The following is a 17,659-nucleotide window of genomic DNA, read 5'->3' as shown; positions in this document are numbered from 1 at the left end:
CTGTGTATGGGCTTTCTCTAGCTGCCACTGGGGCTAGTAGTTGCTCTAGGGCTAGCTACTGTTCATTGCAGTGAGTGGGCTTCTCATTGCGGCGGCTTCTCTTGTTGTGGAACACGGGCCGTAGACGTATGGGCTTCAGTAGTTGTAGCACAGCGGTTCAGTAGTTGCGGCTCACCAGCTCTAGGGCATGAGCTCAGTAGTTGTGGTGCACAAGCTTCGTTGTCATGTGTCACGTAGAATCTTTCTGGATCAGGGATTGAACCGTGTACCCTGGATTGGCAGGTGGATTCTTCTTCACTGTACAGTCAGGAAGTCCTTGCATGAATTTTAAAACAGTTTAGTAATGGGAATACTAGTTGCTTCTTACTGAGCCTTACCAAGGGCTAGGCACTTTACTTGCCTTTAACTTAATTCTCACAAGTTTGTCCAGTGGGTGACTTCTTCCCCATTTTACAGATACAGGCATAGAAGCTTGGAGGGGATTAAGTAACTCTTCTGAGGATACACAGCCAGTCAGTGAAGTAGTCAGAACTCAGGCTTGGGCCTCTGATTTTAAAGCCTGTGTCTTGTCTAACAATTGTCAAGGCCACCACATTTTAGTGACTGGGCTGATTGCAGTCAGATGATAAGCTGGCTGTGATTTTCAGTGCCTTTGTTGGAAGATGATGTTTATTTGAACAGAAGGCTTGCATACATTTGGTCCATCTGCTGAAACAGTTTCTTTTTTCGGTTTGCTTTGTTACTGAACTGGCTTCCTCAATATCAACTAGTTGTCCCACCTATTATATTTTTAATATACAAGAAGCCTTAAAATATTAATAAATTTATATACTAAAGATGTATAATTTCTCAGAGGCTAATAATAAAGTTGTCCACCTTGGTTCTTGCTAACAGAAATACTGTTGTTAGTGAGAGGGTTAAAATGTTCTCTTGATTGGAACTTTTGAACGCTTTCTGTGTCTCAAGAAGAATTGCTCTTCTGTTGGGATTTTGTGTGTCAAATATAAATCACTTTACAGTGTTTAAAGGCTTGAAATATTTTCCAGAAAAGGGATCAGACATACTTTGACTTTCCAGTTAGTTCATAACGCTGACGATCTGTGTTCAAAATGGGGTGGAAAAATTTTACTGAGGGCGACATTTTTTCTCCATTACAAAAGGGTGAAGTGTTTCTGTGAAAAATGCTGTGTCTGTATGAAGGAGACATGCACCACAGTGCCCTTTTTCTAGGGGCAGTGAGCCAGGTTTAGGCGAAACAAGAGACTAGAGAAGCCAGCCTTAAAAAAAAATCTCCGAATCAGCTTTTCCTGAATAGAAGCCCCTTTTAGGGCCGTGAAGCAGGTATGTGTAGTAGCCAGAGCCCCAGAATCGATTTTGGGCTCACAGAACAAAGTTCAGTCCCGAAACTATAGGGGTGTCCTTGCCCATTTTTCTTGTCTTACCTATCTCTGCCCACTAATATACTGAAGGTGCCTGGCCCTGACCACACCATGGCTTGAAGCCAGGCTTGAGAGTCCTTCTAGGGTTTTCACCTCAAATATAGAATTGAGGGTGATGATGGCAACAAACCAGTACCCCCTCCTCCTCTCCTGCAGCTCTACTTCTAGGGTGCTTGGGGTGTCAGCCACAGTAAACACCATCTTATTTGTCCTCCCTCTTTGGCCAAAAGATCTGGGGTCTCAGGCTAGTTCCAGCTAGAGAAACCATCATGTACAGGTATGTAAATTTGATGTTTATAAAGAAGTGATCTTAACGTTGAAGAAAGAGTGCCTGCCTCACTGATCTTTTAGAAACAGCCTGTAGTGGAGGGAACTGACATTTATCAGACCTTTTATGTGCCTGGTGGTTTCTCTCTTACTGTTTTATTATTGCTCGGTTTATAAGTGAGAAAACAGAAAGATAAATATATGATATTATTTATATGTGGAATCTGAAAAAAATGGTACAAATGAACTTATTTGCAAAACAAAAATAGAGTCACAGATGTAGAAAACAATCGTCTCGTTACCAGGGTAAAGGGGGAGGAGTGGTAAATTGGGAGATTGAGATTGACAGGCACACACTACTGTATATAAAATAGGTAACTAGTGAGGACTTAGTGTATAGCACAGGGAACTCTGCTCAATACTCAATACTAATGACCTATATGGGAAAAGAATCTTACAAAAGAGAGTGGATTTATGTATATGGATAACTGATTCACTTTGTTCTATAGCAGAAACTAACATAATGTAAATCAACTGTTTTGTTATTGTTCTTTAGTTGCTAAGTCATGTCCCACTAAGTCAGGTCCTACTCTTTTGCCCCATGGACTGTAGCCCACCATGCTTCTCTGTCTATGGGATTTTCCAGAGAAGCATATTAAATTGGGTTGCTGTTTACTTCTCTAGGAGATCTTCCTGACCCGAGTTGAACCTGCTGATGACTCAGTGGTAAAGAATATGTCTACTGATGCAGGAGATGCAGGTTCAACCCCTGGGACAGGAAGATCCCCTGGATAAGGAAATCAGCTGCTGCTGCTGCTGCTGCTGCTGCTAAGTCGCTTCAGTCATGTCCGACTCTGTGAGACCGCATAGATGGCAGCCCACCAGGCTCCGCCGTCCCTGGGATTCTCGAGGCAAGAACACTGGAATGGGTTGCCATTTCCTTCTCCAGTGCATGAAAGTGAAAAGTCAAAGTGAAGTTGCTCAGTCATGTCTGACTCTTCGTGACTCCATGGACTGCAGCCACCAGGCTCCTCCGTGCATGGGATTTTCCAGGCAAGAGTACTGGAGTGGGGTGCCATTGAGGAAATCAGCTATACTCTGATAAAAAATTTTTTTAAAAGTGAGGAAAGAGGCTCAGAGAAGCTAGACAACTTACCCAAGATAACACAGCTTTTAAGTGACACGATTTAAGCCCATGCTTTTTCTACCACACCAGGATTTCTCAAACTCAGCATTGTAGGTTAGATCATTCCGTGTTGTGAAGGCTCTCCTGTACATTATGGGTTGTTTAGCTGCATCCCTGATTTCTACCCACAAGATGCCTACAGGAGCCCCTTCACTTGTGACAGAAATCTCTCCAGACGTTGCCAGATGATTCCCAGGGGATGGAAACACCCGAGATGGGGATGTCTGAGAACTGCAGGATGACATACTTGCTACTGCTTTCTTGTAATACATTCCTTCTTGTTTAAAAATATGATTGACTTTTGAAAACATATACTGAATGTTTTACTAGACCCGGGCTCAGAGTTTATTGATATTCAAAGCTTAGTTTAGAAGATGCTGGAGGGCTTCCCTAGTGGCTCAGCGGTAAAGAACCTACTTACCAATGCAGGAGACATGAGTTTGATCCCTGATCTGGGAAGATCATACATGGTGCGGAGCAGCTAAGCCCGTGTACCACAGCTATCGAGTCTGTGCTCTAGAGCCCAGGAGCAGCAACTACTGAGCCCACCTGTCACAACTATGGAAGCCTGTGTACTCTAGAGCCCATGCTCCACAACACGAGAAACCCCCACAGTGAGAAAGCCAAGCACTGCAACTAGAGAGTAGCCCCTGCTTGCTGCAACTAGAGAAAAGCCCACACGGCAGCAAACACCCAGTACAGCCATAAATAAATAAATAAATAAAAAAGAAAATGCTCGAGTATCACCTGCCCAAATTGAGTAATATATTTGCAGGTTAGTGAAATGTCATGTTCCTCTTTTCCTATTTTATTTTTATGATCTTCTTTCTTGTAGGTCTACAAAGGATTCCTCCTGTTTCACAGTTGTTCTCAACAATCTCCGTGTGTTTCTCATATTTGACTGGCTGCTGTTGGTGCACGATTTTCTCCATACCCCCAGTGATATTAAGAAGCCAGCTAAAGTTACTCCTTTTCGCCACCGTAACTCGAGCAGCGAATCTGCTGTAATTCCCAAAACTGTGAAAAGTGGAGTAGTTACCAAGCGGTCTTCCCTTCCTATGTCCACTGAAAGGCACCTGGAGGTCAAGGTCAACGTAACAGGTAAGTGTATGTAGTTGGGAGTCACCTATTCTTGGTTTGGATTTTAGGCTAATTTTGTGTCTTACAGTATGACTTTTCTGTTGCCTCTGCATTTTGACACGAACACTTACGTGTTTCCATGTTTTGCAGACTAACAACTGTTGACATTCTTGACCTCTGTTTTCAGATGGGAATTGCCTGGCCCACAGTGAAGGCTGCAAGATCTAGTCCCTCTCCTCTGACCTCCCCTAATGCATGTGCCTGGCCTGAGTACCCACCTGGGCAATGATCTTTTTTCCCAGTGTTAAATCTGGCTTCAATTTTCTGTTTGATCTCCAGGGCCCCAACAAATGTGCCTTACTGAGTTTAGGCAAAAGTGGTATGTGAAAAATCTCAGTTTAGAAGATAAATAAATGAGGGGATTGGTGCTGGCTTTACACAAAGAATATTTTCCTTTATAAACAGATTTACCATGGTTTTTGTTAACTAGCAGACTCTCATAGCACATCTGTACATATATGTGTATTTATTGTTATGCTTGTGATATATGCTATCTCCTGCACAGTGATTTGAAAGAAGCTGGATAGCTCATGGCATTTAAAATAGATTTAGTTTCAAAAGTTCAGTTTATACATGTTTTTTGATGAAAACAAAAAGTAAATTTGCCATGTCCATGTCCAGATGAATAGAAAACTGTCTGTGTCTACCAATTTAAAAAGCAAAACAACCCTGAACATATACACAGATGACCCAGTGCTCTTTGCTGCCTGACCAACATCAGTATCTGAATCTGCTTCCTGGGAACTTAAAACAGATTGTCGCTTGGAGAAGGGGTGGTTTCCAGAGCTTCTTAGTGTCTGTTCTGCCTCCCAGGAGACCTAGTGTACAACTTCATTCTAAAGAGAGAAAGTGCGTCCCGATCTTATGCCTGTGCAGGGCTCTGTTGGTTCAGCTGCGCCTGGCCAGATCTGCAGGACCTGCTGAGGGTGTCGGCAGAATGTCGACAGACATCCTAGACATCCGATCTTTCTGGCTGACCTGTCGGCCCCCGACCCAGTCGATGTGCTGCCTGGTTTACGACACCTGCTGCTTTCACTTCCCAGCTTTGGCCTAGTTGATGATACTGTCCTTTCCAGGCACGGAGTTTGTGGTCGTTGAAGATGTATCCTGCTTCGATACCAACGCCATCATTCTCAAAGGCACCACTGTGCTCACCTACAAGCCCCGATTTGTCGATCGGCCCTTTTCAGGAAGTTTGTTTGGCATTGAGGTAAGAAGTCTTTGTGTTGATTGAAGCACTCAATGTTTGGCTTAAGAGAAAAGCATCTGGAGAATAATTTTACCTCCTAAACTTTCCTTCAGGGTGATAATTAATGGGACCAGAGGACCCTTGCCCTCTTCTCTTCATTTTCTCCTCACATCTACCAGTTTATTCTAATGTGTGAATTCAGGCCCCCAGGGTCAGGCTGTGAATGTGTGGAGGGACTGTACCTCTTTCTCTTAGACCCAGCCTTCCTCAGAATGTTCAAGGAAGCTCTTCCAATCCCCCTTTCCCCAACAGGCTCCTTGTCATGTCCTCCGGGTTCTGTGGGTCTAGGCCCTGGCTAATTTGTGAGGGTGAGGAAGGGGTCCTTGTTTCTCCTGCATCCCCTTCTACACATTGAGTGCTTGTCCTTGCGAAGACCTAGAGCTTTCTGGTTATAGAAACGTGATACTAAAGTGTTAGGGACTTTCCGTGTTATCCTTCCAGGAATATCTGATCTATTAAAGGGCACCTCTGGAGAGTTGGCCCTGACCTCAAGGGCCGAATCTCTAATTGTGATGCTCATGGCTCTGATTCAGTCTCATGAAGGAGATAATTTGCATTGGGATGACTTTTGTAGCCAGAAGATTACATTCTGCAATATTATGCAAAAACTACTCTGTCTCTTCTTAAGCCAGGATGTGTGGAGACAGAAGGAGAAATGAGGCAGATTATTATCTCCTCTGGCAAATATTCTTAAGTCACCGATCTCTGCTAATATTCCTCTTGTTAGAATACTAGAATATTTGGTCAGAGTTACTCATCATTTGCTTCCCATTTATGATTAAACTTTTTCATGCTCAGTTCTTCCCAGTGATATTTCAGAGGTTGAGGGAACAAAAATTGCTTCCACCCTCAGCAGCAGATAGTACTTTTTTTTCTGGTCAGAAATAGCTGAATAAAACCTGTGGAGATTTTACTTCCCTACCACTTGTATCTCTCATGTAAAGAAACCTCAGTGTGAGAGGAAGGATTTGCCTGCTAGCGTGATGTGACTTGGTCCTGAAATTGCAGTTCATCTGCTTTCCAAGCCTCCACAATACCAGCTTTGAACGGGAAAGTTTGGTGATTGATTAATGAACTGTCAGGTACAATTGGGTTTTGTGTAGCAGAGGCCCGGGAAGAAAAAAGGAAAATGGAACTTTCCTGCTCCAGAATGTTAGAAAAACTCCATGGCAAAATATTCGAGCTTCCTGGAAACTCCTTTCAGTCTTGTTCTTAAGGTGGCACAGTTGGATCTAAATTTTAAGACTACCCTAATACATCCTTGGGGGAGAATTTGTAAAGAAGGCAAAATGAGCTAATGTTGAATACAGCAGAGGACCTTGGTGTCATATGCTTTTCAATAGCTCCAGAAAATGCCAGGCTTCCCTGGTGGCTCAGACGGTAAAGAGTCTCCCTGCAGTGCAGGAGACCTAGGTTTGATCCCTGGTCAGGAAGATCCCCTGGAGAAGGAAATGGCAACCCACTCCAGTATTCTTGCCTGGAAAATCCCATGGATGGAGGAACCCGGTAGGCTACAGTCCATGGGGTTGCAAAGAGTTGGACACGACTGAGCAACTTCACTTGCTTTTTCTTTCTTTAGAAAATGCCAGGAAAGAGGAAGGAGCAAGGGAGACTAAAGCGATGCTTTCTTCTTCCTCCTCTACTCTTGCTGAGCATGCAGCATAATATGGTCCTGGAATGAGCGTCCTCCGTCTCTATTCTCTCCCCATAAATATGTTTTACTTTATTTTTATTAGAACATCTCAAACATACACAAAGTAAACAGAATAATATAATGAACCCCTATGTACCTTTCACATAGCGTCAGTGATTAATGTGTTTATTTTCACTGATGATAGTAACAACTGTATTACATGAAATTAGGGAAGGGGCGGGAAAAACCACTTATCGCCACCTATCTCACCTACATAATCTCTCTTGACATTTTGAGGTATTTCTTCCCCTATAGTTTTGGCGTAATGTTATTTTGATTGGGCTGCTTTTTCACAACCAGTATTGTAACTGTTTTCCTACCTTTCTAGGTAGTCTTTTAAACTTACTTTTAAATGGCTGCAAAATACTCTGCTGAGTAGATGGGGAATATCTTGAAAACATTGATTCTCTTAATTTTATTTTTTAATTTAGCATTAAATGATGTTTCGGTTAATTTTTCTATGTTTTGATTACTTCCTTGGACTAGTTCCCATCAAGAGTAGGATTATTGGATCAAAGGGTGTGAGATTTTTAAGTCTCTTGTTATGTATTGCCAAACTGCCTTTCCCATGGGTGAAGCGCTGTGCTGCTGGCAGTGGGTGAGGGCACCAGCCTCACTCTTCACAGTGTTCATTCCAGTGGTTGTTATGGGTCTTTTATAGGAGAGGACTGATGGCTTCCAAGATGGCCCCCTTTTCTCCTGGTGGTGAGACTCTTCCTAAATCAGACATTAATTCACGCTGTATTGCATTTCATCCTCTAGGTGTTTTCGTGCCGACTGGGGAATGAGCACGACACAGCTCTTTCAATCGTCGATCCAGTACAAATTCATGTGGAGCTGGTGGGAAATTCTTCTTACCAGAATAGTTCAGGATTGATGGATGCATTCAATAGCGAAGATTTTCCTCCCATCTTAGAGGTAATGATGACAAGCCTGGATAACACACCGAGGCTCTCCCAAACACTTCCCTTTACTTGAACTACTTATTTACTCTGCCAAACTCAACAACAGTTCTTACTTCAGCAAATACAAAATAATATGACATTGTCTCTGCCCTAGAAGATCTTTCAGTCTTGTGGAGGATGAAAGACCTTTTGATTGTCTGGTATGATCTTGAAGTTCTATGAAAGTTTACAGAAAGCAGAGTTCAACATAGTTAGGGATATTGACTGTGAGTGAAACAAAAGAAGAGTCTGATCAGGGAGGTAGGATGTAAATAGGCTAAGAAGGAGAGCAGTTCTGAATTAGAAAGTAGCAAAGTCAGGGGTAGAAGTGGCCCAGCAGAGCTGAGACTGAGGGAGGTCTCACTGCAAGAAGTCTGGGGATGTGAGGAGGAGGGAGAGGAGAAACAGAGTAGGTGAAACCAGGCCAGGACCAGTTAAGACTTGGATGTTTTATTTCTTTGGTAGAGAGGGAGTAATTAATTCATAATCCATTTGAACTATAGGAAGTTTGAAAGAGAAAAGCCATTCTGATTTTTGGGCTTCAAAAAAAAAAAAAGGTAAAAGTAAGTAATAAATAAAGCACTATACCCAGACTTCAAGCAGACATCCCATTTTAAAGTGGTCTTGTGTCACTGTCTGTACGGCTTTTTCCACTGGTAGCTGAATTGCTAACGACTAAGGAACACCAGATTTTTAGAAATATTAATATAGAACTTGACTCATTTAAGGCTCTGTTTGAATAAAGGAGAGAGAAATTTTATAGGGGGGGTCAGTTGGCTTCAGAAATTTAAAAAATTAAATAGATCAAAGCACAATGGATTAACAGAGTGTTACAAATTGGCTCTGGAGGAGGCAAGGATCACCTTCCTCTGATTCTCTGCTTTGATGATTATATATACTTGTAAGAAAATCATTCTACCGAATTATTAAGTGCTCTAGTAATTTGCCCCACGTAGTATTTTTTGTTTGATACAGTTTTGTGACATTGGACCTCACATCTGAGACATCTTACCTTATGGCTATTAGTGCTTGATTTCAAGATCTCCCCAGTATTCAAAATGAGGAAGTGTCTGTTGTATTTCTAGAACCAGAGTTAGAGTGGTACCTCTGAGAGGTGTGGACACAGAAGCCACTGCAGCTTTAAAAACTGCCACCTTTTAAATCTTGTTAGATTCAGTTACAGGCCCTGGATATCAGACTCTCCTATAATGATGTTCAGCTGTTTCTTGCCATTGCAAAATCCATCCCAGAGCAAGCTAACGCTGCGGTGCCAGACGTGGCGGCCTTGGAGGCCAGCTCCGTTCACAGCTACCTTCCTGGTGCTTCTCGAGGGGGAGAGGAAGTCAGAGAAGGGACAAGACACACCTTAGACCCTGTTTTGGGTAGGTATTTAACCATAAAACCCATTCAGCCTTCTCCCAAACTCCCCTTCTTCTTAATGTTTAAGATTTTCTTTTGCACAATTAGATTATTCAGGGTATAATTGTCTGTCATTAAGTATAATTGTTAAGTCATAAGTATGACTAATTCTTATTTTTAAAATAAAGAAAACACCCCAAACCAACTGTTCTAACCTACAGTATTTTTCCTTTTACCATTTCTTCTAGAGATGCAGGTAATGCTAAGGTTTAGTTTTAAACTTTGTTTTCTTCCAGAAGTATATGGATCATAATACCGAGTTTCAGTTTTAAGCTTTTAAAACACAGCCAATATAGGGAAAAGACTTAAAAACTTCAGGGTATACTTGATAACTTCCAATTAGGAGCTTATTTTTGCCTATAGAAGTGAAATGACTGAGTCACCAGTTTCTGATTTCTTTTTTTGCTTCAGTTAGTCTGTGGGTTAATTTACATTAAATTACTTATAAAAATATATATACCATTTCCCCCTGTAGAATTACAGCTGGCTAGACTGCAGGAGCTGGGGTTTAGCATGGATGACTGCCGCAAAGCTCTCTTGGTGTGTCAAGGTAATTTGAGTAAGGCTTTTTCCTTTATCTATTATCTTGATAAACAATAATGTTTGATAATGTTTATCTTTCCATTTCCTGCCCTACTCCCATGGATGCCTTAGTGAGCTGGAGTGTGTTTTGAAAGCCCTCTGTGGTTTTCTGTGGGCTGAATATAATCTTGGGCCAGTAATAATGGGATGCAGTATTTTATGGTGGATGTAAATGTGGGCTCTGGAGCCGACTGCTTGGCTTCAGATCCTTGCGCTGTCCCCTACTGGCTCCTTGTTAGTGACCTGGGCAAGTTTGAGCTTTCTGTTCCAGTGCTTCCTTACCTGTACAAGTGAGGATTAGAGGACCTCCTTTGTTGCTGAGAAGCACTCTATGCAAAACACACAGCATGTGCCCTGGAGACGTTAGCACTGCTGCTCCTGGGAGTAGTAACGGTGGTGACAGCGATCAGCTTGGCCATTGATCGAGCTCCTCTGTGCCTAGTCATGTTTCTTGTCGAATCCTCATTCCCTTGGTGGTGGCATTCTTAGCCTCACTTCAGATGGGGAAACCGGCTCAGATGGTTTGGTAAGGCTATGGTTTGGTAAGATGGTTTCGTCTCAGGCTATGTCTTAGTGTGGGGCTGGGATGGGTTTAAAGCCAGGTGTGCCCCTCTTCCTTCCACTGTGTCACACCACCTCTCCACCTCCCTCTGTGCTCTTCTTGTCTTTAAACCAGAGATACAACAAAAGCTGTATTTTTTCCTAGTCTTGATACTTGGATGTATATCCTCCCTTTTTATTTCTCTATGTACTATATACAGGCATACCTTGAAGATTTTAGGGGGTTGGTTCCAGACCACCACAATAAAGAAAATACTCCAGTCAAGCGAGTCACACACATTTTTTGATTTCCCAGTGCAAATAAAAGTTGCTTTTACACTCTATTGTAGTCAGTTGGGTGTGCAGTACCATTATGTCTATAAGAACAATATATGTATCTTTATTAAGTAATGCTGTTGGGAAAATGGTGCTGATAGACTTGCTCGACACAGGGTTGTCACACATCTTCAATTTGTAAAAACTGCAGTATCAGCAAAGTGCAATAAAACAAAGTACGCTCATGTGTCCAACACACACACACACACACACACACACACACACACATACATGCGCATGTGGTATTTATACATGTTGGTAGATTGTATTGCAAATACTTGATAGAATTACAGTTACAATTTTATTATAATATAATATTAGCATCATCTATTGTCATTAAAATTATTTGTAAATGATTCTTTTACATTGATCTGAGGACGTATTATAATTTAGTCTTCAGTTTTTCATTCTTTCATTATTATACACAATTCTGTTATTAATATTTTTGTGTATGAACTTTTGTCTACATCTTTCAGTTTCTTTGGTAGTGAGACTTTATTTATTTATTTATTTATTTATTTTTTAAAACAAGCTCTGGCCAGTTTTATTAAAGAAAAATTGTACATGATTTACTTTTCACGCATCTGTTCTGGCATGCTTCTAATAATATCAGAATCACCTGGATCAATGATAGCCAGTGTGCATACTCTGTAGTATTTTCCACATGCTGTGCCCAATTCAATATTATTGCCACTGTAGTGATGGACACCAGTTTTGGCCAACATGGCATAATACTCTATTTCAGATGTCCTCAAAGCTGTGCAGTTGTTGGCGAGGATGACCAGTTTCGCTTTGCCTTGTCTGATCATTTTCAGAGTCTGTTTGTACCCCAGCACGTACTTTCCACTTTTCATAACCAGCTGGAGCCTAGAGTTGATCAACTCCAGTGACTTTTTTGTCTTCTTTGCGGCCACCATCTTCCTGCCTTAGATGCGAGACGCCCCCAACCAAGAGCAGCCGCAAAGATGGCCGGGGAGCGAGAAAAGAAAAAAAAGCCAGTTTCTTTGGTAGTGAGACTTTAAAAAAAAACTTATCTGTTTATTTGACTGCAGCAGGTCTTCATTGTGGTACAAACGGTCTTCGATGTTTGATGTGGCATTTGGGACTTTTTAGTTGTCACACGTGGGATTTTTAGTTGCAAACTCATAAGGAGTCTTAGTTGCAGCATACAGAATCTAGTTCCTTCACTAGGAATTGAACCTGGGCCCTCAGCATTGGGCACTCGGAGTCTTAGCCAGTAAAGCACCAGGGAAGTCCCGCTTTGGTAGTGAGACTTGAAAGTGAAAGTGAAAGTCTCTCTGTTGTGTCCGACTGTACAGTCCATGGAATTCTCTAGGCCAGAATACTGAAGTGGGTAGCTATTCCCTTCTCCAGGGGATCTTCTCAACCCAGGGATTGAACCCAGGTCTCTCGCATTGGTGGCGGATTCTTTACCAGCTGAGCCACCAGTGAGACTTAGTATTGTAAAAACTGGATTAGAGGATATAGATATTTTTTGAGGCTCTTTACTTGAATCAACAAATCTTTTTCTGAAAGGATTGTACCAGGTTAAACTTTGACCACTTGTGTGGTCTTATCACATGATTGTTTGCATTACCTATCCTTTACCTCTGAAAACAATTGGAAGGTAGGCCTAATTATCTTGTGGGCTTTAATTTTGTTTTTTCCTAATCATCATTGCTTTTGGTGTAGTTAACTTCATATCCCTTAATGTTTACATTTCCTTTTTTTTTTTTTTTTCACTCTTTAACAATTCAAACACATTAAAAAAATTTCTAAGAGCCTTTTGGATTTTTGTTACTCTTTATTTCTTTAGTAACTGAGGTTTAGTTCCACCAATAATAAAGACGATAACACCAACTAATGTTTATAGAGCCTCTGTTATATGCCAGGCTCTGATCTGAGAACCTCCCAGGTGCTCACTTGTTTCCTCCTCATGGCAGTCCTGTAAGTGGGTGCTGTTGGGCAGAGAGAGACCAAGCCCAAGAGCCAATATCTAGTCAGTGCAGGATCAGAAGCCAGGCCATCTTGCTCCAAAGCCTATGCCCTGAACACCTACCACCGTCACATGCACTGCCTCTGGTAATTTATAAGTATAAGGCTGCATTGCTTTCCGTTTCGGTTATGTTCTTTTTTAGCTTTGGCAATCTGGTTATGTTCAGGGGGCTGTTGTTTAATAGTTTTACAGTACACACATGGTTGAGAAGACCAAGTATGTACAACCTAAGACCTTTGAGAACAGTTACAAAGCAGCACATCAGAATATGCAGAACTACATAGTGAAGATTAAATGCTTGAGTACCGAGTGGCTCCTGGAAGTTGGAGCCTCTCCATTCCTCTTTTCTCCTTTCCTTCAGCAGATGTCACTGTAGAGGAAGGATGGCTTCCTACAAGCATTTTGAGCCAGGTCATGTGGTAAACTTGAGTAGAGGTGTGTAGTAAAGAGGGCCTTGTTCTGTTGGCTAAAAAAGCAGGATTCCTATTATTGTGCTTCATTTTCCTTGTTCTGTCTGAGACTACAATCTGGCATCAAGGTTCTCTTGGGCTGTCTAGTAGGTCCCTATCAAATGTATTTCTCTGTTTCCTCTGTGAGTTGCTTGAGTAGCCGTGGGAACAGGTCCAACTGATCACCTTTCGATTGCTTCGCAGGTCAGCTGAAAAAAGCAGCCAGTTGGTTGTTCAAGAATGCTGAACCCCGGACATCCCTTTCCCTGGCCTCCAACAGCCAGCAGAGCCAGGGGGCGGCACCGGCCTGGTTGATCTCGGGCGTGGAGATGAAAGCCGAGAGCGTGTGTATCTGCTTTATCGATGATTGCATGGACTGCGACGTGCCTCTAGCCGAGCTCACCTTCTCCCGTGAGTGCTCGCCCAACCCTTAGGTTCATCTCCAAGATTGGCAGCAACTGCTATCTTTTCTTCATGTTACTTATGCCCTTCCATACCTAATAGCATGGGAGAGATTTAGATAATGGTTTTACATGTGTTTTCCATTATTTGTATTTTAAAGACATGTATTTATTTGCTATATGTGGCCTTCAGACCGTGGGTTGGGAATAATAGAAATTGTTGTTGATGAAATTTCTGTTCTGTTAACATGTGTGTGTGCTCAATCACTAAGTCATGTCTGATTCCTTGTGACCCCATGGAGTGTAGCCCGCTAGGCTCCTCTGTCCATGGAATTTTCCAGGCACGAATACTGGAGTGGATTGCCATTTCTTCCTCCAGGGTATCTTCCTCACCCAGGGATCAAACACATCTCTTATGTCTCCTGCATTGACAGGTGGATTCTTTACCACTATGCCATGTGGGATGTGCCACATGGGAAGCCATTGTTGTATAAACAGCCCTAGTTAAATAATTCCTGATCTCTCCATTTTGTTTATGTTTTCATGTATCTTAAGATTGTAGTTGTTGTTGTTTAGTTGCTAAGTCGTGTCCAACTCTTTGCAGCCCTATGACTGTAAGCTGCCAGGTTCCTTTGTCCATGTAATTTCCTAGGCAAGAATACTAGAGTGGATTGCCATTTTCTTCTCCAGGAAGGTGGGTTGCCATCTTTCCTGAGCCAGGGATCAAACCCATGTCTCCTGCATTGACAGGTGGATTTTGTATACCTCTGAGCCACCTCTGGCTTCAGGGAAGCCCAAAGATTGTAGGGAGTACTGTTATTAAAGGGATTTATAAGATAAGCATAGAAAATAGGGTTTCCATGCTATATGGAAAATTAAAAAACACAGAGACTTGTTAAAACGCTTACCCCATTGTCTCCTCCATAGGGCCAGATAGGAAGAGAAACCCTTTTCATCTGAGAGCTGTCCCTCAGCAGAGTGGGGATGACTGTAGAAGGGCTTTATCCTCAATCACATCATTGTAAGCCATGTTAGATGCAGCTACTAAAGAGAGTAAAGGAAAATCTCACTTCTGTGTTTACTTTTCATTTTCCATCATTTTGGTCTTATAAGTCACTTTTCCCTTCAAGGAAAATTCGATTCTGGGGATTTAGTTCAACCTTTTACACACTGTGGGAGTTTTCCTTTTCTCTGTGTTTCTAGGCACCAAAGGGCCACTTGATTAAAACTAACAATGGGAATTTTGACTGTTTGCGTGTCTTTTATGCAGAAAATAATTTTTATTTTTCTATGGTAATCTTAACATTTTGAGCTAATATTTATGAGGGCATGACTGTTCTCATTACACTACGTTCTTTTCAGATATTCAGGAAAAAATGTGTTTTTTATGTTCCCTGGTTGCTGGGGCTGGGATTGGTGGGGAGGCAAATGAGGCATTTACCTCATTTACAACATTTAAAGGGCAACCACGAAAATCAGTGATTAAGATAAATGATACTTTAATGCAATATTTTTAAAAATCAGAATTTATTAAATAAAAATCCCATGATGAGCAAAATACCAAATTTTTGTGTGTTCTCCTATAAGATCACTAGTATTAATTATAACTAATAGCTTTTTGGGCTTCTCAGGTGGTGCTAGTCATAGAGAACCGCCTGCCAATGCAGGAGATTTAAGGACACAGGTTCAATCCCTGGGTCGGGAAGATCCCCTGGAGGAGGAAATGATAACCCACTCCAGTTTTCTTGCCTGGAGAATCCCATGGACAGAGGAGCCTGGTGGCTTACAGTCCATGGGGTTGCAAAGAGTTGGACACAACCGAAGCAACTGGGCACAATAGGTCTTTATTTTTAAGATAACATCAGTTTATAACATACAACTTTGTTGTGTACAGCCTTATATTTCCACTTCTGTATACCCTACAGTATGCTCACTACCAAAAATTTAGTTTCTCTCCATCACCATACAATCGAACACCCTTGCTCCCACCCCCGTCCCTGCCCCTCTGGGAGCCTTTACTCTGTTCTCTGTATCTTTGTGTTTGTTTTTCTAACATCTCTTTAATATGCTGTGTCAGCAACAGGAAGTTTTGGTTGTTTCCACCCCACACTGCAATAAGATTTGCTTTCGTTGCAGGTCTGAATTTTCTGCAGCATGTAAGAACTAGCCCTGAAGGCTACGCCCACTTCACCCTTTCTGGAGATTATTATAACCGTGCTCTGTCAGGTCAGTATAATTATCATGGGATTTAAAACATACACTTTAGCATTTGCCTGGGCCTATCTCTATGTAAATCTTACATGAAGCAAAGGAGTGGGACAGGACAGGGAAAGATGAAAAATAAGGGCACGAGCACAAAAGATACAGATTTTTTTTTTCATATTTCTAAAAATATATTTGGTATGTCACAACGGAATTATTTAAAGTTTTCATAGTTAATTCTTTTTGATCCTGGAGTTTGGCTCATTTCAGAACATGAAATTGCTCAGTAGTGAAGGATCACTCGTCTGGCCCTGAGAGTAGCTAACCTTCAAGTGAGATTTAAGCCCACACACATTCTAAACTTAAGGCCTCCTCCCTTCCTACTGGGCTTGTCTCATTAGAAGAGCACTGAGTCAGTGACAGCAAATAACCTGCCTTGCGTTCATACGTACTATCGCTTCAGTTGTGTCTGACTGTGTGATGCTATGGACTGTAGCCTGCTGGGTGCCTCTGTCCTTAGGATTCTGGCTAGAATCCTAGAATACTGGAGTGGATTGCCATGCCCTCCTCCAGGGGATCTTCCCTGCCCAGGAATTAAACCTGAATCTCTTATGTCACCTGCGTTGGCAGGCAGGTTCTTTACCATTAGTGCCACCTGGGAAGCTGGTAAATGATTATAACCTGCCTTATTTATTCCCTAAAGTAGAACGTGGTTGCTCAGGGCAAGATGTTCTTCCAGAGACATAAACCTGGATACAGTGCAAGTCATTTTCATATTTCTTTCCTTCCACTGGAAAGACCAGGGTAAGGATCTATACAGATGGACATTCAAGAACAATCGGTAACAGGGCTGAACAGTTTGAGCTGTGACAGTCTTTACCTTCAAGAGATTCTTTGTAGGTATGGACAAAGTAAACCAGGTAGTGTTGAAGAGCGGTTGCTCCCTTTGAAGTCAGGGGAAAATTAAGCTTCCAGTGTGTTTTGCTGCCTGCTAGTTGTTCTAGAGTACATGTCACATTCAATTTTATATGTTAGTTAACATTCTCCCTTCTCTGTTCTGTATTCACTTAAAGGCAACACTCTTTTTTCCTAATTGTTCAAAATGTTTAACTTCAGAATAATAGTCCCAGCCCTGCTAGTTGAAAGTTTTACAGGGCATATGGTAGCTATTTTTTCTGAGAATCATTTATTTTCCCAGAGCAAATATTGCTTACTTTTACAGTTGCAGGAACACATTCAGGTCACTAAGCACTAAATGGCGTGAGGAGATGAACGTACCAACGTTAAGCTACATGTTAGATTGGATTTGTATTAGTAAATCACCTCATCTATGGCCGGTGGATTGTGTTTAGGGAAAAATTAACTGGCCTTGAAAAGCCATCTTTAAAACCACAGTAAGATACCATTTTTCTTATCCAACAGATGGGCAAAAAGGAAGTAACACAGACCTAAGTATGGTGAAGATATGAGCCATAGAAGTGTCATTTCCTACGGTCAGAATTGTAAATTGGGACAACCACTTTTGAAAACAATTTGACGTGACTTACAAGCATACTTGGCAACCCTTCAACATACTTCTTCTAGATCTGTGCCCTCGAGAGTCTCCTATGTGTCCTAGGAAACAAGTGAAAAAAGACCGCTTCTAGTAGTGGTCTTCCAGATAGCAGCAAAGCTGAATCAAGTGCAGTGTCTCTTAGCAGTAGAATAGATAAACAAAGTGGTATGTTCATAAGTGGATTGGAACTCAGTGGTGAAAATAATGTCCCACTGATATATGGCATTAATGTGAGCAGATCTCAAAGACATGTTATTGATC

General features: G+C 41.8%; 2 protein-coding genes across 6 annotated transcripts in view; one reads left to right on the top strand and one right to left on the bottom strand.

Annotated features, from left to right (window-relative positions):
• Window positions 1-17,659, top strand: part of VPS13D (vacuolar protein sorting 13 homolog D) — a 274,396-nt gene that overhangs the window by 75,454 nt on the left and 181,283 nt on the right. For all 5 annotated transcript variants that reach the window (XM_055582270.1, XM_055582274.1, XM_055582272.1 and 2 more), the window contains 7 exons: window positions 3,728-3,993; window positions 5,109-5,242; window positions 7,737-7,892; window positions 9,090-9,300; window positions 9,813-9,887; window positions 13,445-13,651; window positions 15,778-15,867. In XM_055582270.1, coding sequence (XP_055438245.1) covers window positions 3,728-3,993; window positions 5,109-5,242; window positions 7,737-7,892; window positions 9,090-9,300; window positions 9,813-9,887; window positions 13,445-13,651; window positions 15,778-15,867 — 1,139 coding nt within the window. The remainder of the gene's footprint in view (window positions 1-3,727; window positions 3,994-5,108; window positions 5,243-7,736; window positions 7,893-9,089; window positions 9,301-9,812; window positions 9,888-13,444; window positions 13,652-15,777; window positions 15,868-17,659) is intronic.
• LOC129653034 (60S ribosomal protein L30-like) lies at window positions 11,299-11,744 on the bottom strand. The gene has a single exon (XM_055582275.1). The coding sequence runs from the start codon at window positions 11,710-11,712 to the stop codon at window positions 11,365-11,367; it is 348 nt and encodes a 115-aa protein (XP_055438250.1). The 5' UTR covers window positions 11,713-11,744; the 3' UTR covers window positions 11,299-11,364.

This window comes from Bubalus kerabau, chromosome 5 (assembly GCF_029407905.1).
Source record: "Bubalus kerabau isolate K-KA32 ecotype Philippines breed swamp buffalo chromosome 5, PCC_UOA_SB_1v2, whole genome shotgun sequence".
Taxonomy (NCBI): Eukaryota; Metazoa; Chordata; class Mammalia; order Artiodactyla; family Bovidae; genus Bubalus; species Bubalus kerabau.
This window is presented reverse-complemented; position numbering and strand designations above follow the sequence as displayed.

What these genes read in the sequence shown, in the direction of transcription:
- LOC129653034 (XM_055582275.1), bottom strand. Translation starts at nt 11,712, where the DNA reads ATGGTGGCCGCAAAGAAGACAAAAAAGTCACTGGAGTTGATCAACTCT.